The sequence below is a fragment of the Natrix helvetica genome (assembly GCF_964273705.1).
Source record: "Natrix helvetica genome assembly, chromosome: 5".
Lineage (NCBI taxonomy): Eukaryota > Metazoa > Chordata > Lepidosauria > Squamata > Natricidae > Natrix > Natrix helvetica.
The window spans coordinates 117,576,829-117,601,107 of NC_138551.1; the positions used below are offsets into that span (position 1 = coordinate 117,576,829).

Sequence of the window (24,279 nt, forward strand, 5' to 3'; positions counted from 1 at the left end):
AAAGAGACCCTGCTCCTCTCATTCGGCAATCTGTGGAAATCTGCCAATGCCTGAATGTCACGTTTGACTCAAAAGATGGCTTTCCTATTGCCCAACTGTCCCTTTCCCCAGCTTTCCCCATCGCTCTGAGGAAATCAGTGAAAGGCTGTGATGACTTCTCAATAAAGTCTGTATGATTTAGAAGATGAAAGTCCAATAAAATATTTTCTCTGCAGGTAGCTTTGTACCTGTCACCCCAAGTATGGAATGTCACAAGCATTTTACCTTCACTGATATGCAATAAATTAAATTGCATTCCTGAAAAACAAACCCAGAAGTGTCCGGTTTTTAAAATTTTATCTTTGTTATTAGATTTTCCATTGTGTTCAGATCCATTCTTAGTAAAACCATGCAAGATTTGGGGAGGAAGATGCAGGAAGATACAGCTCTGCCCTGGAGGCCCAGAGGGAGAAGACCTTCCCCAGATGACCTGCGTTGGGCAACCAAAGGGCCCCAAAACATAGGCCACAATTATTGCCTGGTTCAAAATTCTTAACAACCCCCCATTTTATTTACGGATAGTCCTCAAATTACGGGCAGAATTGGGATGACAATTTCCATTGTAACTTGAGGAAATCATAAATTGAACACCATTTATGACCATCTTCCTGAAGGTCATTATGCAAATCATGCCGTTATTAAGCAAACCCAGCATCCTAATGGGTGTTTTTCCCACTATGAGTCAGGAATCCATAAACCCATCACAACAAGATGATGTAAATTGATTTCAAGATTGCCAACAAGCACTAAAATATATTTGAAAAATCTCACCAAACTTTCCTTTGAGGATAAAAAGCAATGAAATTACCAATGGCAATTCCGTGATATTGACAGAATAACAAAGTTGGAAGGGACCTTGGAGGCCTTCTAGTCCAACCCCCTGCTCAAGCAGAGGCCCCATGGCATTCAGACAAATGGTTGTCCAGTCCCTTTTTGGAAAACCTCCACTGATGGAGCATCCACAATTTCTGAAGGGAAGTTGCTCCTCTGATGAATTGTTCTCACTGTTAGAAATTTCTCCTTAGTTCTAGGTTGCTTCTCTCCTTGATTAGTTTCCATCCATTGCTTCTTGTTCTGCCCTTAGGTGCTTTGGAGAATAGGAGGCCCCTCCTCCTGGTCTCTCTGGCAACCTCTCAAATATTGGAAGACTGCTATCATGTCACCCTTCTCAATAACCTATGGAGACCCAATTCCAGCAACCATTCTTCATGTCAGCCTCTACTTTGCTTGCTTGCTTTCGGCTGCCATAGTAACGAGGGATGGGGTGGGTGGTGGCTAATGGTATTTTGGGGGGGGATTACTAGGAACTGGAGGAGATATCGCTTAGGAAGGTTTGTTCTCGCCATCTTTTGCACATGCTGATGGCTCGTGTTTGGACTTGGTCAAGGCCAACTGTCTCTGTATACCAACTGAATGAGGCCACTTGAAGATGCACCCCACAGGACATCATTGGGAGCGGGAGATTGGACATTGGGTTGGGGTAACTGGGGGGGGGAACGTTTGATATGTACAAGTTCACACTTTTTTGCTTCAGATCCTGCTTCACTTTAGCTGTTTGCATTTCATGCCCAGTAAAAGTACCTTTATCTCTACTCAAATGGAGTTGAGGGTTTTCTTTCTTGGATACTGAATGAGGCATGCATGACACTTCATATGTGCCTCATATGCCTCCAGTCCCCTAATCATCTTAGCTGCTCTGCCCTGCACTTTTTCTTGAGTAGATTGCAGGTAGTCCTTGAGAGTTAGGACCATTGGTTCAGCAACTGTTGCTATGGTGCTGAAGGGAGAGGCTACGATGGTCCTTGATGTGAGATAAGACTTCCTGGTGAGAGGTTTTGGGTAAGGAAGGAAAACATTTGGAAGCATCTTCCTCTTTGCAACCAGGGAGTGTTCCTGGCAAGGGCAAGAGCACACAAGGACCACACTGAAGATTGTTGGGCCTCAGTGGGACACACACACACACACACCAGCTCCTCCCCACCTGGGGAAGACCCTCCACTCACTCTTAAAATTTGGATGCCTTTTGCAGGGCCTCCAGGATCTCCTGGGGCAGCTGGTCTGGTTTCTCCTGGGGCAAAGTCCACAAGACCTCCTTGTCTTTGACATGGTAGACATGGCCCATGTGATATAATGCTGCCCCCACACCCAGCAAAAAGGAAGAGGACCTCGGGTGGGAGGCCCCTCCAAGGATTGCCAAATTTCTCATCAGGGTGTGGCTGCTGATGCCAGGATGGGAAGGGGGTCTCCTCTCCACTCTTCCCCACCTGCTTCCACCGCTTTCCTGGACAGGGGCTGGAGGGTCCCCTTGCTCTGGCAACAAACCAAGGCTTCCTCAAAACAACCCAAGATTCTCAGCCTGTTGCCAAGATTGCGGCTGGCTTTGCCTTGGGAGAAGATCCTGGGAGTCTCTCTTGGAAAGAAGGGAGGAGGAAGGGAGGAAAGGCTGGGGAGAGGACAGCGTTTTCTGGATGGGCGTTACATTTCCTCCTTTGGGCTGCCCAGGGGCTGCGGGAGAGGCCTGGGGTCCTAGCAATGCCCTCCAAGGGAGCAGAACTGAAAATGTCGGCTTTTTCTCAGCAGCTCCACATTTTTAATGGGTAGGGGATGATTTTAAGGCACTCCTGTCACTTTCCTGCCTCCTGGTCAGCAGTCATTCAAACATTGATATTTCTAAAACAGATGGGCAATGAAATTTCACTTTAAGCTCAAGGAATTCTATGTTGAGTGCCAATTAAAGATTGGTAAATCTCATTTAAGAGATAATGTCAGGTGCAACTCAGCAAGAACAGGAGTACAGCTCAAAGCATTGGAAGTTTGTTACAAGCTACCTAAAGATAAGAATTTGATGTACTGACAGTCAAGCCAATGGAATTGGGGGGGGGAGGGTGGATTTGGGGCTTTTGTGGGAAGGTAAGGATTCCAAACTGATAACACGTTTAACCCAGTAGTGGGATTCAGCCAGTTTGCCCCTATTTGGGAAAACCATTTGTTAACGCTCTGGGCAGTTTGGAGAACCGGTTGTTGGAAGAAATCTCTTTTTGTTTTTTTCCACTTTACAGGTCTAATCTTGTAAGGAAGGCAGGAAGGAAACATTCCGGTGTTCTTTTTAGCCTAATCTTTATTGCCCTGCTTACAGAAACTGCCTCTCCCGCTAAGCCTTATTGCATTGTAACAGCTAAAGGTTTATTATTTTATTAGGGGCTTGACTTTCTTAAAGGGGAAGGGTTGTTTTAAGCTTTTTACACTGCTGTTGGGAGGGAATACTTCCCTGTTGGAGTTCTTCCAGCTTGGATGCAACGATCAGCACTTTGAAGAAATAATTGACTAAGGAAGCAGAGCTGCTGGAAAGAAGCTTTTAATGACAAGGAACCAAGATGAGTGACATTCAGCAAGGCTTCTTGGCTAGCTAGAAAAATTAACATTCAAACATGAATTTATATATCCTTTCCGAGTTTTGGTCTAAAACTGGTTTTTGATGAAGTTTAATTCTGTGTTTCCTGATGTTTAATCTTGTGTTTATTGATGAGATAATTTTCCCTATTCCGCTTTGTTTGGACGGAAAAGAGTTAATCTCTGTTCTTGAAAAGAAGCAGGGTTGCGAAATCTCTCCTTCTTGTCTTTGAATGGGAGTTTCTCTATTTGTGTCTGGGAGTGGATGAGGATTAATCAGAGTCCAATCTTGGAAGGAGCTGGATGTAACCCGGGAGGAGATTCCCCTCCATCTCAATGGGGACCTCAAAGGTATTGGAGGAAAAGCAGCTGGAGAGCCAAGAGGAGAAGCCATTTCAACCATAGATGGGTGGAAAGAGTCCCAGGAAGAGGAGATCCCTCCCTTCCCCTCAAAGGATCCCCTCAGGGGGAAACCAGATCCATGCAGGGAGGGTGGAGAGGCCTTCAGAAGGAGCCGGAGGAGAGAGGAACCGTCGGAATGTGAGGACTGGTGAGAAGAGGCTTCCCAGAGGGAGAAGCCCTGAAGAGGAGATGCAGGGAGGGTGGAAGGAGCTTCAGAGACAGAGGATCTCTGGATTACCATAGAAAGATCCACTCAGTGCCTGGAGAAGGAGAAAATGCGACTGGAAGCATAAAAGTTCTTTCCCACAGAAGGAGGGAAACCTGGCAAAGGTGAACCCTGAGGTGTTCATCAGTAGATAGAATTGAGTTTGGGTTGTTTGTTGTTTATTTTTCATCCTTTATTAACTGTGTTCTGTGCATTAAACCTTATACTTTTTGCCACTTTAAATAAAGTCCATCTTGGTTTCAAACCTGGAGTTTCCTCCTGGCCTTCTTGCCCCCTGCTCAGCCAGACCTGGATGGGAAAGGGTCTCCCCTCCGATCCTCTCCTGGGTCCCCAGAGCGCTGGTTGGGGGGGGGGAGAAACTGGGAGGGGGTCACGAAGGGATGAAGGCTGATTGTGGGGTGGCAGAAGGAGGCCCAATGGGGCCACTGCTCCTCCCATCCCCGAATGGCTGGCAGCCAAGTGCACAGCCGGCGCTTTTCTCCTCGGCCTGATGCGTCGCAACCTGGAAGGGAGAGAAATCCGGGAGGCTCCCCGGAGCCCCCAGCTGGAGCCCTGCGAGGTCAACCCGCTTCCCCCGAGAAGGGCTTCCCCTCCGCCCTGCCTGGCTGCATCCCGCGAAGTGGTGCTGAGCTTAAGACCCGGGGCAACCCGCCCCTCTGCCTAGGCGCTTCTCCACACAGCTCCCGGGACAGGCTGCTGCCCTACCCGCCTCCAGGGCTCCACTGTGGCTCTTCTCGGTGGGGGCGTCCTCAGCCTTTGGGAGACGGAGCCCCAGCTCGGCCCAGGAGGGAAGCGGCGCAGAGCTCGCCATGGCCTCGATCCCCGCAGCCCGCCTGGCAGGAAGACCCTCCAGGCGCTCTGCCTCCTCTCTCACCCGCTGCGCTCCCACCAGCCCTGGGGGGGCATCCACAAACCAAGGCAGCGGGAGGGCAGGGGGCTCAGGCAGACCACCCACCGGGTGCAGACCTACCTGACCTGGGCGTGAGGGAGCGGGGCAGGCGAGGGGCTTGAGAGACAGCTGTCTGTTTGGGCGAGGCGAGGAGGGAGCCGAGAGGTACAGCGGCTGAAAGAGCCTTAGGGGTCGGGGGAGGTGCAAGGAGTGTCCGGGGAGGGTGCAGGGATCAAAGCCAGTTGAAGGTCTTTGGCCCAATCGCTGGACTTTTAATGCCACCTTCAATACAAAAGTCACATGGGTGACCTGTGGCCAATCATCAGGGGACTGGGAGTTCTGGTCCTAGCTTAGGCATGAAAGCCAGCTGGCGAAGTTTGGGGCCAATATTCAGGAGGCTCTGAGTTTTAGTTCTGACTTAGAAGTGATTGCAGGTTGGTGACTTTGGACCAATGACCAATGGATGGTGAGTTCTAGTCCCATTTTAAGCCAGAAATCTGGCTGAGTTTCTTTGGACCCCCCCCTGCCCCCCCACACCAGGAGAGTCTGAGTTCCAGTCCTGCCTTAATACTTATTGATTGCGGGTGTGAAAATGCTTGCTATGAATCTTGGTCTGATCCATCAAAGCTTTTTTTTACCTGCTCAAAATAGGATTCACAAAGGGATTCATTTGTAATCAGAAGTCATTCTGGGACCTCAAATTCAGTGCTAATTGATCAGCAATCTCTGTGTTTGGAAAGCGGGATACTTTCCATGGAGTCCTAAAAACCTAGATGTTCCCACCCTTAACCTCACCTTCTTCTTACCCCTGGATCAATACACAGCATTGAACCCTCCTGCCAAAGTCCAGACCATTTGGTCAGTGATGCGGCTGCCTTTAGACAGGATCCCTTCAGCCTCCTCCTGGGGAGAGTCTCAAGGTCCCCTTTCTTTGGGCATCTTCTCCAGCCCTTCACAGACAAGACAAGCTTGGAAGAGGAGCAGAGAAAATGCTTTAGGTAGAAATTGTAGAGTGGACAATTAAAAGGCCTGGATGTCATTAGATGTTGCCATTTTAATTCTCTGGGTGAGAAAAGAAGAAAATAAAGTGAGGATTTCTTAAAGGTACACACCTAAACACCAACCCCTAACTGAAATCCTAGACAGCCGTTGTGATCAACACTTTCTGTACAATGGATTTCAATGTGCACATCAAGAAGGAACCATATAATAGTAATGAATATTTGTCTCCCCAGCTGAGGACCTGGAGGCCCCCACCCAGCTGCTTTGGTGGGAGGGACAATGGTCCCCATGGAGATAATCCTACACCGTGGTTGGGGCTTCCTTCCCACAGCCTCCTGCTCACTCACTCACGCAGAGACACTTTTAGATGCTGTCAGCAGGAATAATTGCTCAAAGGATTTCTTAAAAGGCGTCATGTTCATTGGTAGTTCCTGAATATTAAATTCCTGTGAATGACTTTCACGGAGTTCTATTTACCTAGATTTATTGGGATGAAAGGGGAATGAGTTACAAGAAGTACAGTCATTCAATCATTTCCCATTCTGAAAAAAGTAGATTTGATTTTCTTTGGCTCCTGCCAACTATCTAAGTGGAAAGAATTTATCCTTTCAAATAAAATAATCTTTAACAATTCTTCCAATATCACAATGCTGTTATATTTTATGTTTTTACATTTGTTCTGGCTGTGAGATGCTCCTTTGTGTTCAGGTCTGGCCTCAGAAGGATAATGTAGCACTTGGGGATGAAGATGCAGCCCAGCAGACCAGCACTGGAGGCCAGGATGGAGAAGACCTGCACAGCCACCATGTATTTCCCTTTGGTGCTCAGGTAGGTGGGCACAAAAGTCACCCAGACACTGCAGAAGACCAGCATGCTGAAGGTGATCAGCTTGGCTTCGTTGAAGGCCCCAGGCAGATTCCTGGCCAGGAAAGCCACCGTGAAGCAGATGGCAGCCAGGAAGCCCATGTAGCTGAGGGTGATGTAGAACATGACAACAGCCCCTTCGTTGCATTGCAGGATGATCTCTCCAGGCTGGGAGTGGAGGTCAGAGTCAGGGAATGGGGCAGAAACTCCCAGCCAGATGGAGCAGATGATAATTTGGAGAACAGAAGAAGAAAGGATGATGGAGTTGGCCAAGCTCTTCCCCAACCATCTCTTCACTTGGTTTCCTGGTTTTGTGGCCAGGAAAGCCAGCACCACCGTGATGGTTTTGGCCAAGAGAGAAGAAACAGCAACTGAGAAGATGATGCTGAAGACCGTCTGTCGGAGAAGGCAGGTGGCTTTCCTTGGTTGACCAATGAAGAGAGAAGGAGACAAGAAGCAAAGCAGGAGGGAGACCAGGAGGATGTAGGAGAGGTCCCGGTTGTTGACTTTGACAATGGGAGTTTCTTTGTATTTCATGAAGATGATTAAGACAAGGCCTGTGATTAGGAAGAAGAGTAGGGCAAAAGAGACCAGGATGGTTCCCAGATGTTCTTCATAAGACAGGTAGGTTATAACTTTGGGGATACATTGGACTCTTTTCCTATTTGGATATTTATCATCTGGACACTTGGTACATTTTTTTGTATCTGAGAAAGTCAAAAAGCAATATTTCTTTAATATTTTGAATTTTTTTTTTGCCTTTCAAGCAATACCATTTTTGAACAACACCTGATTCCAGGAACATTTTCCAAGATGTGTTGCTCAACCATTCCACAGGGAAGAAAAGGATAACATAATTTACTAATGCCTACATAGCTAAGGTATATGAAATTGGAGGATTTCTAGTGCATTTTGAATAAACAAAAAAAGGGTTGAGTTTCAATGCAAACTTTAATTTACACTTTCATCAAAATGCTGTGGATGAAACCAGTCCCACAAAGCCTTCCTTTCCTCTAATGTCACTCACCTTCTTGAGTGGAGATGGTCCCCTCCGGACAAGGAACGCAGTCATAGCAGCAAACTGGCTCTCCTTCTCGAGCCCTCTTGACAAATCCAGGATGACAACTTTCCACACATTTGGACTGAGGCAGGGACTGAGCAGAAAAACAAGGAATGCCAAAGAAAAGATGTTAGGACTCTCCGTCCACAGAAAATGGAGGGAGAAATGGACATTAGACAAGTAGATTCTGGGCTTCATGGAGATAAATAGTGAAATCTCTGACTCCTTCCAAATAGATGTAGGAGATGTGACCCTGGCAGGTTCTTTCTTTAGTTCTTCCCTTTTGCTTCTGGCATTTAACATTGCAATAATAAAGTCTTTTCTATTTAATAAAGTCTGGAGGGATGGAATTGAGTAAAGATTTTAGCATTAAGTGACAAACAAACAGTTCCTCCCCATGGCTGTATTAAAATGCATTCCTCCACTCTTCATCTATCCATGGTTAGGATGATCCCATATTAGATTTTTGAATAAATTCATAATCAAAGATTAGATTTCTTTAAGTAGAGTAAAAGATTAAAATGGAAACTTCTGACCAGAAGAATCTGGAAAGGTTTCTACTGGACTACAGAAAGCCTTGCAAAGCTGCTCCCCTTTGACACTAGTTCCAAAAAGTCTCCCAGTTAAGAGATAAAGGAAACATTCCTCATAAATTATAGCTGATGATGTTTCCTAGTTTAGGTAATAAAACATCTGCAAGAAAACAAGGAAGCTCAGAGAGCACCAAGGATCCCTCATGTCAACCTTGAGCTACAAATATTCTCCTTTGTTAAGACAAAAGGTTTCTGCATAGTTTCTGGAAGTGTAGTGAGACTGAATGAGATCATGAGAAGGTGTCCCTGAAAAAGATTCAGATCTTTGGCTGCAACAGATGGGAGATGAGTGTGAGTCCCAGGTCAGAAGGAGACATTTCTAAGGCCCATCCAGTTATCCAAGAAAAAAATGCTTTGTGGTGAAGAACTGCAATTAGGAGACTCCAACTGGCATGGAAAGACAGACCCACATTTAATATTAGTTACATTTTGGGACTCCTTTTCATCCAGAGGGACTGAAGGCTAACACTCAGGATAAACAAGGCCATTTAAGGGATTTTCAGATGAAGAGCCTCTGAAGAGTCAAAGGCCAAATCTAAGTAGTGTTTCCTGTCACAATCTCTCTCGTTACTTCTGATATCAGGAAGGGCTTTTTCTTGAATCAAAGTTGTGTTTAAGGTTTCTGGGTCAAGGGATTGTCTCAGTGGTCACTGTCACTTTATGTGAAATGAAAGTCTTGGACCTCCTTCCTAAGGGCAGATGGTCAATTGCTCCCCCCAGTTGGGAGAAAGACACATATGATTAACTTTGACCAGGCCTGGACTACTTAAAATTATCAGAGACCCTGGACATGTCCTTTCAGGGAGCCATTTCCCAATGGCCTTTCCCTAAGCAGGACAAGAGGAAGCTTCTCTCCCAAATGGGACCACCAGGAGCTCCATCCAGTCATGATCCTATTTATTTTATTTATTTTATTTTTTTCTTTAGTTTGTCAAAACTTGTACAGGTAACAGGTATAAACATGGACACGAGTGTATAAAAAGAGTATAGATAGATGATTACAAATAAGTATAAGCATGGACATGAGTACATGAAATGAATACAAATCAATGGGGAAAGTGGGACAGGGAGGGTAGGCACGCTGGTGCACTTATGCAAGCCCCCTTATAAACCTCTTAGGAAATGTGTGAGGTGCATGGTGGACAGTTTAAGGTTAAAGCTGTGGGGGTTTGAGGAACTAACAACAGAATCAGGTAGAGCATTCCAGGCATTGACCACTCTGTTGCTGGTCGTATTTTCTGCAATCGAGTTTGGAGTGGTTTACAGTTTGTATCTATTGTTTGCTTGTGTAATTATCTGTAGAATGTTGTAACGGATAATTTTGTGTACTATACTTAGGTCAGGATGTAGGCGGCATATTTCTAGGTTGTCCAAGCCCAAAATTTCGAGCCTGGTGGCATAAGGGATTCTGTTGTGAGCAGAGGAGTGGAGGATTCTTCTCGTGAAATACCTCTGGACCCTCTCGATTGTATTAATGTCCGATATACAGTGTGGATTCCAGGAAGACAAGCTGTATTCGGAAATTGGTCTGGCAAAGGTTTTATATGCCCTAGTTAGCAGTACAAAGTTACCGGAGAAGAAGTTACGCAGGATTAGATTAACAACTCTTAATGCCTTTTGGGCAATGCTGTTACAGTGAGCTCTGGTGTTTAGATCCTTTGAGATGAGTACTCCTAGGTCTTTGACTGAGTGAGAGTCGTCTGCGACGTCGTATCCGCCTAGCTCGTATTTGGTGTTCTGATTTTTGTGCCAATGTGTAGGACAGAGCATTTGTTAGATGAGATTTGGAGTTGCCAATTGTTTGATCATTCAGATACATAGTTAAGGTTGGCAAAGAGTCCAAATAGGACACAGCTGCTCACAATATGATCTCAAAGGTCGTGTATGTAAAGCAGAAAGAGTGGGAGTCCTAATATGCTGCCTTGGGGGACACCACTGTTAACGGTGCAGGGTTTGATAGAGCGCTTCCACTTTTGACTATTTGACAGGAACGCGGCTATCCACTTGTTTCGCCTCATTCAGTCCAAACTTCAATTCAGGGAATGTTCAACTGAATTCCCTTCTGCTTTGCTATTTGAGGACAAGGAACAAGCAAACCTGAGACTATTAACAACACAACCTCCAGCATGCTAATCAGCTAACTCATCTTAAAACAATCTCCAGCACTGCAGCATCTGAAGAACAGCTTGGTCAATAGAACTGAAGGTCTATAGAAAAAATAAAACCTATAAGGTTTGTACTCCCCATGTTCAATTCTCAGTGAAGGTCATGGGCCCTGGAAACTAGGCTTAGTCCACATGAAATGGGTCCTAAATCTTTCGAAAAAAGAGGAAAGAGAACCAAATTTCTCTCACCTTGTTGAGCAACTTTAGCCGGGAAAGAGCTCCTTGGTCGATGATAAGTCTCTGTCTTTTCCAAATCCCCATTGATGGTTGGATGGGATCCTTCTTGGGGAGAATCAAACAGCTCATGATTGTCAGATCTGCTGCTACATCTCCGTTTTGATCCAAGTACAGGACGTAAGCAGAAATATTGCAAAACTCATTCTTCTGCAGGGAAGGGTGGAACTACAAGGGGAACATGCAAGAATTTTAAAATCTGAAAGCTTTTTTAAAAAATATCATTTAGCCTTTACACTTTTGAATCTTTCTTCCACAGTTCTCTAACATCAAAATCTGCTTATTTAGAAAAACAGGTGTTACTGCTATCTTCATAAATAAAAAACAAAAGTTCAGCAAAATTTCCCCATCAAATGTTGGCAAAATGTACATTAACAAAATGTATTTGTTGCAATTGATAAGTTATAGTGGACACTCTGGAGCAGGTGACAAATAAAACGAATCATAAGAAAAAAGAGGTTATTCATACATGCCTTGAAAACATCAGGTTGATTATGAGAAACTGCTCATTTAGTGGCCATTCAGAGTTACAACGGCACTGAAAAAAGTGACATGATAGTTTTCCCCATGATCATGGCAGCATTCCCAGGGTTTCAAATTCTGAATTCTTGGCATCCACTTATGATGCTTAGAGAGTTTTAGGGTCATGTGATCTACTTTTGCGACTTCTGACAAGGAAAATCAACCGGGAAGTCAGATTCACTTAACAACTATGTTACTGACTTAACAACTGTGATGATTCACTTAACAAGAAAAGGCAAGAAAGACCATAAAATAGGGCAAAACAACCATCTTGCTTAGCAACAGAAATGCTGAGCTCAGTTGTGGTGGTAAATCTCCTCCTGCCTTGTGCAGCCCTCTTCCGATAACTGGAAGAAGTTGCCCAGAAGCTCCAGATCTTCTCAATGTTGTTCCAGAGGGAGGGAAATGGAAGAATGAGCTCAGTCAGAAGGGAGGAGATTCTGGCTGAAGGAGAGGAAAAACACCCTGAAAAGAGGAGCCATTTCAGAGCTGAGCCCTTAAAGCAGAGAGGTTCAGCCTTCCCTTCACTGGGGATGCAAAAGCTTGACTGGGATTCTTGCAGAGGAGGGTTGGGCTGGATGATCTCAGGATCTCTTTCAAAGTTATAAAGGCAAAAATTCTACTATGCTTATCAGAAAATCATAAAGACAATAATATATTACAAAATGCATTTTACAATTACTAGTAAACCCCAAATCTATCTGCTGTGGTGCCTGGTGCTTAGAAGATTATGTTTAAAGCAATTTGATTGGCCAAATCTGTTGACCTTCTGAAGCACAATATGTTTGAGAAGGTTCCCCTCCTTCTCCTCTGGGTTCCTTCTCTAAAGGATCTAAGATTAATGGACCCATATTGTTAGAAATAGGAAAGCAGCAATAAAGCAAGGAAGGCAATTTGGTACCAAAAAGCACCAAAAGTTTATCAAAGCATCTGCAGATCCATCAGGTGGAGCCAGATCAAAGCAAGCAAGAAGTTTTATGCCCTTCCTCCCATCACTCAACACTGTCCTGCTTCCCCATTGGCTGGGTACTAGCAAGCTCTCAACCAATCCAGAGTGCCTGTTTCACAATATAGCCTTATTTTCCCCAGCAACTCCCTGTCTCCATGGGCTGGTGTGATTCTGCATCATTAACTTTCCGTTTCTCTTTTGTGTAAATCAGTTATATTTTGAAATGTGTCCGTTAAGCTCTTGCTCAGAAAGCAACCCCTCCCTTTTCTTTCTAGACTTTTCTGAACCACATTGTTCACTGTTAGAACAAGACTGTTTTCACTAGTTTTTCAAAAAGTTCCTTAACTTTGTAGTTCCTTATTTTCTTTATTTATTATGCAGAAGCAAGAGCTGTAATGAAACATTATTTTAGAAGCAATTCTTCATATTCCACAAAATTGGGACCCCAGACCTGCCATGGACACAGTCTTGGATCCCCCAGCCTCTTTTCGCCCTTCCTTCCCCTCCTCGAACTGGAGGAATAGGCTGCATTCAAGGCCTGGGCCAGAGTCTGAATGATACTGTACCAAAAGGGAACATTTGGGATCCATCTTCTACGCCTTTTCCACTGGGTCTCCAGTGGGGCTTTCTGGGTGCATCTTCTGCGGCCTTTGACAGAAAAGACATTCTTTGATAGAGAACAGAGAAAATGATGATCTTGAAATGGATATTCAAAAAAGAAATGGGGTTCAAAGGCAGAATCTTTTGGCATTTCTCTTGCATGAAAACCAAAGGCCCAAACACTATGGACATATTTAAAAAGTCTGTGCTTTTTACATCCAAATATTCCCATAGTGGGCTTGATCCAGACTTTCCCTTCAATGGGTCCTGGGAGACGCATAAGTGTTAAATGGAAAGGAAGGATTCTGTCATTAATGGGGACAACTTCCATGAAGTGAACATAGACGTTGACTTGTCTCCACTTAGAGAGGGCTTCCCTGAGGGTTGCTGTATAGCCAGTTGTTGAGAACAGTTGAGATATAACCACACAAATTCCATTCCTGACAAGCAAAGGAGTGAAAGTCCTCATGAAATTCTCTCCCTTTTCTGTGTCTGAAGCAAAGAGGCCAATCAGGGTCCATCTGAAGTGGAGGAGCAGCTGGACAATTGCTGGGTACTGGATTCCTTCTTTGGGGAGCAGCTGGTGGAAAAAGGGAAATTTGCTTTTATCGCTCAGCGCCTCTGAAGCAATTGCATCACTGATCTGAAAAAGCAATGAAGAAAGCTGTGTTATATTGGGGGTCAGATAAAGTCCAAAACTTTAGTTTTTAATAAATTCAACTTGGTATTGATGAACAAATAAATTATTGTTGATTAGCAATTATATTACATCAAGAAACTGGATATTAAGCACAGATTTTTAACAACACTGTATATAAAAATGGAATACAAGAAACAAATTAGGAGAGGCAAGGCTGGCGTCGCGGCAGTATGACGCCCGATCTTGAAGCTCCAAGCTCACCATTGATATCTCTGCCGCTGGACGGTCCTTTTGGACCTAACCGTACTGTAGAAAAAGTGATAGACAAGGCCACATCCTGCTGATCCCAGGGACACTGCGAAGTCCCTGGTAGATCCAGGAGAAGCCCTTTTTTCTGGCGGCAGAGAGGCGGCTATTAAAGCTACTGAAGTTGGGACAGCTACAGAATGGAAGAAAAGCTAGAGAGAAAGTGTGTCAATTTGGTGAGATAATTCATTATTATTTGAGAGAACACCCTAAAAGACTAAATGTAAAGTTAAATTTGAAGACAGAAGAGGTCAAGCAGCGAGATGAAGCCTGAGTCAAACTTAGTTGGTTTTTTAACCCTTTTTATTGCTGGAACTTTTACAAACGCTTTTTAAATTTTTAAACTGAACTGTTTTTTTCCTCTTTCAAATACTTACATAATAATTTTTATTGTTTAAGACTTTCTTTCTCTTTCTTCAATGTCTTACTGTATTTTTTTCTTTCTTCAACGCCTTATTGTATTTTTTTAATTCTTTTTTTTCTTTTTGTTCTGAATATAAGGAGGGAAGTGAAAGTAGAGGAAATAAGTAAAATAAGCCACCCAGAGGTTTGGAAACATTGTTTTCTTTTTCTCATTTGAGTGTTTGAGTTTGTTGTGAAAAGTAAGAGCTGGTGTTATATTTTAAGAACTCTGAACCTATTTATTGATAATGATAGTGGGATGAGCATGGAAGAATGTTTATACAGGTGCTCCTCTGGGATTCTGTCAGTGGTTAGAGTCTGGAGTTGAAAGAAAGCTTGGAGTTGAAAGAAAGAAGATAGCAGTAACCTTGGAAAGAGAATTGTTAATTTTGCTTGGAACTTGATAAAAAAGCCTTGGACTGTATAGTGGCAGTGGGGTTTTTTTGGTTTTTTTTTACAGAAAGCTTGGTTTTTTTCCTTTTATTGTTTTTTCTTTGGTGTCACTTCTCTACTTTCCCCCTCACTTAGTTATTCTCAGCTGGACTGAGGCATTTTACAGATGAAGCCTGTTTTTTTTTAAGGAAGGTGTATTTTTTTCTGTTTTCTCTTGGACACATTAACAGATATATACTTTTTTCTTTTTTTCTGCTGGAGCTTGTCATTCCACTCTACTTAATTAGATTAAGGCATACAAGAGCCTGAAGCTTTTCTTTTTTTCTTTTTATTGTTATTTGGGATTATATTTGCCCTCCATATAAGTGGATTAAGGTATAGAAGAACCTGAAGTCCTTGTATCTCTCAGCCATCATATAGTATATCAATTGTTTGGAAATGAGTAAAAAGATAATGGCCATTAGCTCTTCAATACCAACTTCTTCTTCTGCATCATCTGGAGGACAAAGATCAATACAGAAGATGTTGCAGCAGGAAAAAGAAATGGAAGTGACATTGCAGATGATTATGCAAGGAATTAAAAAAATACTAGTAAGAACAGAGAATAATGAAAGTAGAACAGAGAATATTGAACAAAGAACAGAAAAAAAATGAAAAAATGGAGAATATCCACAAAATGATGATGAGATATGTGGACAAATTTCAAAAAATTGAAGAAAAAGATGAACAAAGAGACAAGAAAATTGGAGATATTGACAGGAGATTGAGCATGGTCGAAAAAGATAAGAGTGGAATATTGGGATGGGAGATCAACATATTGGAATTTTATCTCAGATTTCAAAATATAGAAGAAGAAAAGGGATGAAAGTTGGCAGAAATAATGATAGAAATTCTGGCAGAAGCATTAGAGATAATCAAAGAGAAGATGATGGATGGAATAGACGAGGTGTTTCGATTTTTTACAAGATATGCAGTGAGAAATAAACTGCTAAGAGAAGTCCATATAAGATTCACTAAGAAAGCAATCAAAACACAAATACTACAGATGGCAAGAGATAAAATATTGAAATTGAAATATAAAGATAAGGAGATTGTGATTCTGAAACAAGTACCAAGAAGAGTGAGAGAGATGAGAAGAGAATATCAATTTTTGACTAAAAATTTATTTTAAAAAGGTGTTTATTACAGATGGCTGATACCAGAAGGTCTCATGTTTATATGGCAAGGACCAAGACAAAGAATAGATTCAATTGAAAAAGCAGAACTATTTTATGCAGAATATTTTAGAGGGAAAGAAGAGGTGACATGAAAAGAAGAATCATTAATTGAATTTCAAGAGGAATGTCTAACAGTGACTGAAAAAGAAGGTGTGGTAGGTGGCATTGTGGAGCCTAGAGAACAACGAGGTCTACTAGAGCAGCAAACCCTTCTTATAAAGTATAAATATGGAAGAGAAAAAATGATTACAATTAATATAAATGGACTCAATTCAGCTATTAAAAGAAGGAAAACATTTTATAAATTAAAGAAATTAAAATTTGATATAATCTGCCTACAAGAAGTACATATTAAAAAGCAACATGAACAAATATTGATACAGCCAAAACTAGGGAAAATATTTACTGCATTGACAGGTTGTAAGAAAGGAGGAGTGGTTTTATATATTAAAGATACAATTCCAGCGGAACAAATTTATACAGATGCTGATGGAAGAATATTGATGGTGGAAATTATGGACAACAATATGAAAATACTTTTAATAGCAATTTACTCTCCAAATGACAATCAAGAGAATTTTATATAAAATTACACATGAAAATAATTGGATTGGACTATGTTAATATTTGCATGATAAGAGATTTTAATGGAATAGTAGATGAGAAATTGGACTATAAAACACAAAAAACAATAAAACAAAGTAGAAAGACTCTTTCAAAATCTTTTTTTTAAATGACAGATGAAATATTTAAAAGATGCATGGAGAGAAAGAAATGCTAAAAATAGACAATATACCTTTTATTCAAATAGACACTCATCATGGTGTAGAATAGATATGATATGGATGTCAACAGAATTGATTTTTAACATACTGGAAATTGATATAGAAACAAGTACTTGGGCAGACCACAATCCAATGACAATTAAATGGAAAGGACAAAGGAGAAGATCTAGATGGACTTTAAACAATACCATATTAAAAGAAAAGGACTTTGTACAGAAAATGGAGAAAGAATTGGCTTTCTTTTTTAAAGAAAACAGAAAAGAGGACACATCAATGCAGAATCTTTAGGATACAATGAAGGCCTATGCTTGAGGCTTGATAATAGACTATACAAGGAAAAGAAATACTAAGAAAAGACAAGCTTTTAAAACATTAGAGGATGATTACAAGAGACTTGAAAAAGAGTTACAGAAACTTCCACAAAAACGGACATTAAAATAAAAATGGACACAATTAAACATAAAATATGGGTTAATGGAAAAGGAGGAACTAGCACAAAAACTTAGAGGTGCTAAACAGAATTACTTCGAAGATGCAAATAAACCAGGTAGATGCTTAGCGTATAAACTGAAAAAAGAGAGAATCAAGAAAAATAATGCAACTAATAGATGATCAAGGGCAAATTTGCCATGGAAATAGAGAGAAGAAAAAAATTATGCAAGATTACTATGGAAAATTGCATGAACAAGAGAACATAGAGGAGGGAAGAGTCAAACAATACCTGCAGAAAGTGAATCTACCCCAGATATTTAAAGAAACTGAAATGATGCCAGAAGGGAATATAACGATGATGGAGTTAACTGAAGCACTAAAAAAAAACCAGAATAATGGAAAGGCTCCAAGTCCAGATGGACTGCCAGTGGAATTTTATAAGACATTACAGGAATCGCTGAATCTTCCATTGTTAGAAGTTATGAATGAAGTTATGTTATATATGTGAGGCTTTATTATTAACCCGGGAGAAGATTAAAAGGCATCATTATTTAAAACTTCCAGCCTGGTTATCAACTATTGAAGCATTTTCATATCCAATAACATATAAAAAGGAACAAACAGATATGGTGAAATATTAAACGCAAAGGGTGAACTTAAATCTATGCAAGAACTGGAAGGATGAATTGGTTTTCATATGTGCAAATACATTCTAGATATGATAAAGATCTTAAAATAGAAGCTTTTATGACAAATTGACTGATTTAGATAAAATCTTGACAGATACCGATGAAAAGGTGATTAAAAAACTATATGGATATTTATTAGGGGTTAAGCTAGAAGAAGAACAAGTTAAAGAAACAATGATTGCTTGGGGGGGGGAGGATTTTGGATATGGGCTTGATTTAGAGAAATGGCAAAAATTGTGGTCTCAAAATTACAAAATGACAATGTAAACAGCATATAAAGAAAATTTGTATAAGATGTTTTACAGGTGGCACTTACCCCTGATGAGAATAGCATACATCCCTTCGGCCGATTCGCTTACACAGAGAGGGACTCCTCCGGGTGCCGTCCACTAGGCTGTGCCAGCGGGCGACGCCCAGGGGAAGGGCCTTCTCTGTGATGGGCCCGACCCTCTGGAATGACCTTCCCCCTGATATTAGAACAACCACGGACCTCCGCTCCTTCCGTAAGAAGCTCAAAACCCACCTATTTAATCTAGCCGGCTTGGCCTAATTCCAGCTGTCCCACCCCAGCCTGTATTTTTAAATTTTTGTCTTAGGCTTAGTTTTTAACTTTTATAAATTTGTACAGGGGTTTAACGTTTAATTCATTTTTAACTATATTTATGATTATTTGTAAGGTTTTTTAATTCGGTACCTGTACACCGCCCCGAGTACCTTCGGGGAGAGGGGGCGGTCTAGAAATCAAATTAATTAATTAATTAATTAATTAAAAGAATGTTTAAGAATAAATCCGAAAAATGTTGGAAATGTCATCAGATACCGGGTTCATATTACCATATGTGGTGGACATTGCAGAAGCTAAAAAATACTGGACTAAAATCCACGCATGGTTGGAAAAAATGATAGAAAAACATATAGACTTTGAATCAGAGATATTTTTATTGGGGATTTTACTGGAAACATACAGTAGAGAATTGAAATATTTGATTGTAAATGTGTTAACAGCGGCTAGAATTGTATTTGCTAAAAATTGGAAAAATGAGAAAAAACCAACGCAGGAGGAAGTTATTCAGAAAATAATGGAATGTGCTGAAATGAGCAAATTGACATTTGAAATTAGAGAACAAGAAGATAAACAATTTTATAAGATATGGGATTTATTTTATCAATGGTTAGATAAAAAATATGGAAATGAAATATGATAAGAGAATTTTACAATGCAAAGGTAATGGAATGACACAGAATATAATATAAAGATGTACTACTATTGGATGGATTTAGGAGGATGTAATGAATTGTTATAATATAAATTAATTCAAAATTTAGAATATCTCATATAAAATGAAGGAATAATAGTTATAGTCAAATAAATGATTAACAATGATAATAATGTATACATATATATTAGATTGATAATATGAGATTTTATATAAATTGTGAGGACTATGGAGAGGATGCACAAAAGTTTCATAACTAACCGACACGCTGGATGTAACTGGAAGATGTTTTTATGTTTTATGTTTTGTTTGTGTATATTTGTTTTAAAAATAAAAATTCCTTTAAAAAAAGAAACAAATTAAATAAAAAACAAGAATAAAAAACATAAATCATATTTCTGTGTCTCTCCTACAATTTATTGCAATGAGACCCATCTGTCTATGGAGATTCTCAACCATCCAGGTCATGGTTATCCCAAAGGTACTTTTTCACGAGGCAACTGGTCTTTCTGGTTTTACTTTGCAGACGTTTTGCCTCTCATCCAAGAAGCATCTTCAGCTCTTGAAAAAGTATCTTTGGGACAATCAGACCGACATATGCAGATGTTAAGTGAACGTTTTTTTAAAAATAAAGGGGCCTATTATATGTAAATGTTTCATTCTGATCGACCAGCAATGGGACTCTGCCATTTTCCAGAGGTTTAATTGTACACTAAGAATTTCAGTTCTGTGGAAAAGGAAGGAGACCCTCTGTGAGTTCCATGGTTTCACATATCAGGACATGGTAAAAAGCATCTGGACTTAAGCAGTTCTTAAAAGTAGGTAGATACAACCTCAGATGAGCAGCCAGGATTGCTTTCACACAAAACTGGAAAAAAATCAATACACCCACAGATGAAACTATAATCAGGAAAATACTCGATTGCACAGAAATGGATAAAATGACAATAGAGCTAAAAGAAAGAGAAGGCTCGGACTTCTATAACGTATGGAATAAAATGTATAAGTGGCTAGAAATCAGAAGCCAAAACAGAAAATAGGGAATATAAATATATGGTGATACAAACAATTAATATTATTATAAGTGTTAATACTACTGTGGTTATATAATAGGACAAGGTTAAAGTAATAGGAAGGCAATGCAGGAGGAAGAATTAAAAAAGCTAAGCAGGAAAGCTGATACAGAAGGCTGTAAAATTACTATATATTGTTATGTATGTTTTGTGTTTTGTTTTTTCTTGTTGTGACTTTTTTACTGTTTTTAAAGATTAAAACATTCAATAAAAACAATTTTTTAAAAAAAACAACCTCAGATGAAAAACAACACAGGACATATTATACCGTGTCCTCTGCCTTACACAACGAGAGCCGAAATGGAGAAGCCAGTTGTGAAAGACAAAGCACACCCTGACTGCTTCCATAGGTGTGAAGAGGCTAAGGGGGAGTCCAGTGCTGCTGATCAAGGGACCTGGATTAATTGATCATCAGGTTTCAGGAGTTTGCTGGTCTCCAGCATTGAGCTGTGTGTGTTAAGACAATGCCAAGGGATAAAGACACCAGCAATGACCTTAGAGAAGGAATTGTTGCTGCCTGTCAATCTGGGAAGGGATACAAGGCCATTGCCAAACAATTTAAAGTCCATCATTCTATAGTGAAGATTATTTCAGAAGTGGAAAACATTCAAGGCAGCTGCCAACCTTCCCAGGAGGGACCATCCCAGCATGTTCACCCAAGGTCGGACCCCGCAATGCTCAGAGACATGGGCAAAAAACCCAGGAGTTCCACCTCAGACTCTAAAAGCCTCGGTGAGCCTGTTAAATGTTCCAGTTCATGACAGCAGAATGAGAGAAAGACTGAACAATTATAGTTTCCTTGGAAGGGTTGCCAGGAGGAAACTTCTCTCTAAAAAGAAAATGGCAGCACAGCTGAGGTTGGCCAAGTTGCCTCTGAACAGACCACAAGACTTCTGGAACATTCTTCTTTGGACAGACGAGACCAGAGTGGAGAAGTTTGGCCATAATGCACAGAGCCACGTTTGGTGAAAACCACACACAGCATATCAGAACCAACATGCCACACCAACTGCCAAGATCAGTGTGGAGGAGTGAGGATTTGGGCTTCTTTCGCAGCCAGAGGACCTGGGCACTCTGCGATCATTGACTCCGCCATGAACTCCTCTGTATACCGAAGTGTTCCAGAGTCCAAGGTGAGGCCCTCTGTCTGATGACCGAAGCCTGATGGACTTTGGGTCATGCAAGAAGACGATGATCCCAAACACACCAGCAAGTGGCTGAAAAAGGAAAGAATCCAGGGATTGCAATGGCCCAGTCAGTGTCCAGACCCCACCCCGATTGAAATGTGGTGGTGGGACCCTCAAGAGAGCTCTGCAGAAACAAACCCCACAAACCTCAATGAACTGAAGCCGTGTTGTAGAGAAGAGGGGGCCAAAATTCCTCTCACAACTATGTCAGACGCTGATTAAGTCATACAGAAAACAATTACTTCAAGTTGTTGCTGCTAAAGGAGATTCTACAAGTGATTTTATCATAAGGTGAATTTAGTTTTTCACACATGGCTTCTCCATTTTGGCTTTCTTTTTGTAACATAAACAAGGACATGGTGTAATATGTCCTGTGTTGTTCTTGTTCATCTGAGGTTGTATTTACCTACTTTTAAGAACTGCCAAAGACCAGGTGATTTTTAATCAGATGTCCTGATAGATAAAATCATACAACTCAAAGAGGGTGGACTTCCCTTTTCACATGACTGCATTTCCTCTGATTTTAGACAAAGATGAAATTGTGTAAATTCCCAATTCAGCTCTCAGTCAGCAGCTGAAATCCTTTCATGCACCCCCAAAATTCTCCTCAGGTGCTGTGATGGGGTTTGTTCCAGTAGAGGTAGATATTAAGCCCCAAACATCAGTTCAATAGACGGGATTGGGGATAGCTTTGGCATGGTATATTCTAATAATTGGGAAGAAATCTGGATAGCTATGTTTTTCTTTTTAACTTTAAGCATTTAAACTTTAAATTCAATCCTGCCATTGCTCTAAATGGGCTCCTTTGATGATGGCAGATCCAAGATTCAGTCTCAGAGAAAAGTAACGCTGGGTAAGGAAAGGTGTGACTTGCTGTATTGGCTACATTTGTTTTCCAAAGACTTTGATTTATGAATAATTAGAGAATTATTATATCAGTAGGAACCAAGTTTCCTCAAGAGTCTACACAATAGTACTGCATTATCAGTTTAAACCAGTGCTTCTCAATTATTTTCTGTCATGCCCCCCCCAGGAAGAAGAAAACATTTCGCGCCCCCCGCGCGACTGTAAATAGTATCATTTGTCTATAAAATTGTTATAAGTACACCTCTGCATAACACTGTATCCTTTTTAAACACTTCTTATTTTATACAATAAACATTTATCCATAAGTAATTCATCGCAATTCTGTGAGAAAATGATGACAAATGCAGTAAATATCTTATTTTTAAATTGGTAACAAGGGCCCTACAGAATAAATTCAAGGTTTATCTAGAGCGGTGATTCTCAAAGTATGGTTTACCGTACTCTTTCAGGGGGATGGCGGAGTATTTTATAAATAAATATTTTTAACATTTCTCGGTTTTAATTTCTAACATACTACACATCAGTGATATAACCCACACACATCAAAGCTTTTTGGTGTCCTCAATCACTTTTTAAAAATCAAAGAGACCCCCAGGCTAAAACCTTTGAGAACCGATCTAGTCCTATAATATATAGAGACCCCAGTGGAAAAGCTGCCTCGTATTTCTGTTTCCCAGAAGCAAAGCCTTCCTCTGAGCGAGAGGCAACCACCCAGGCATGGCCCTCCTGGAAGAGAGGATGTGCCTTCGGCCAGAGGAAAAGCGAGGGTCGGGCCAGGCAGAAGCCAAACTGGGCACAGAGGCTGAGCAGGCAGGAGCCACGCTGCCTCTACCTCTTCTTGCAGGCTATTGAGATCTGTCTGGGTTGCACCGGCACTAATTCGGCGGGGCTCGTCCCCGAAGCGCCAGGGTTGCTCCAGCGGCGTAGTCGTTTTAAGCGCTCTGAAGGCCTCAGGGAAGCCTCGGACGGTCCCTGAAGCCTTCGGAACGCTTAAAACCACCCTCCGAGCAAACCGGAGAAGGCGGAGCGGCAGCTCCTCCCTCAGCCAGGAGCCAGCGGGGGCTGGTCGGACAGGCAACCTTGGCGGGAAACTCCAGTCCGCCGCCTTTGCCGCCGCCATTGCCGCCTTCGTCGCCGCCGTTGCACCTAGATGGAAAGGGAGCCTTCGCGCCCCCCTTTATGGAGCCTTGCGCCCCCCCTGGGGGGCGCGCCCCACTATTTGAGAACCACTGGTTTAAACCAAGTATATTTAGCAAGTAAGAGGCTCACAGACCGAAAGAGGCTGGAGATGGTTTCTGTTCCAGCAGTTTGAGTTCTGTCACTGCATGGCGGTGTGAGCTCCCATCACTTGCCTCAGCTTCTGCCCACCTAGCAGTTCTAAAGCATGTGACAACGCTAGTAGAAAAATTGATACCACTTTGGTGGAAAATATGGCATGTTTAGTGCAGATGGTTGGGCCCCTGCCAATGCTGGACTTGATCAGATGTGACACCCAACTGCAAGGCGACATCGGTGGTGAGAGAAGGCCTGGATGATGCCACAGGACACCTCTCGTTTTCTGGTGCAGAGCTACTGTCGTTCACCCCCTGTGGTGCACCCTGGAGAAGCTCATGAGCACAAACTAAATGGACTAGCATTCTTTGGTGGTGAAACAAATACTATATGCTAACATTGCAGTCTCCTGGCTAATTATACCTTTGCCACATAATAAATAAATAATTTATCACTTTAGACATGTACATGAGAATCCTTCCTTAGTACTGGTAAGTCATTAATATCTAGAATGAATAACAAGGGTTCAAATATATCCCCTTCTATGCTACCTTTTGGTAAGTATCGATCTTTCTTCTCATTGAGCCCAAACCTCCCTCTCAAACAAGGGCTTGGAGAAAAGGATCAGGGCCAACAGGCTGAGCTCCATTTTGAGGGAAACCGGTTTCCTCTATAACATTTCTCTCTCTTCTGTGTCAAATGCTGCACTAACATCTATACAGCCAGCAAACCGTGGTTGACTCGACTGACATATTATGTAATTAGATATTTCAAAACAAATCTATTGAAAATATTAGATTATTAATTATTATACAATTTTATGAAACTTTTTACTCTACATAAAACCTTCTTGTTCTTCTGCAA

At 41.6% G+C, this 24,279-nt stretch overlaps 1 protein-coding gene across 1 annotated transcript in view; it reads right to left on the reverse strand.

Annotated features, from left to right (window-relative positions):
* Nucleotides 1-2,044: 2,044 nt before the first annotated feature.
* The window catches only part of LOC309392693 (vomeronasal type-2 receptor 116-like), a gene marked incomplete at both ends in the record, with an annotated part of 31,361 nt that continues 9,126 nt past the window's right edge, over nt 2,045-24,279 (reverse strand). The window contains 6 exons of the mRNA XM_081954122.1: nt 2,045-2,349; nt 4,763-4,951; nt 5,028-5,130; nt 6,621-7,519; nt 7,840-7,966; nt 10,820-11,032. Coding sequence (XP_081810248.1) covers nt 2,045-2,349; nt 4,763-4,951; nt 5,028-5,130; nt 6,621-7,519; nt 7,840-7,966; nt 10,820-11,032 — 1,836 coding nt within the window. The remainder of the gene's footprint in view (nt 2,350-4,762; nt 4,952-5,027; nt 5,131-6,620; nt 7,520-7,839; nt 7,967-10,819; nt 11,033-24,279) is intronic.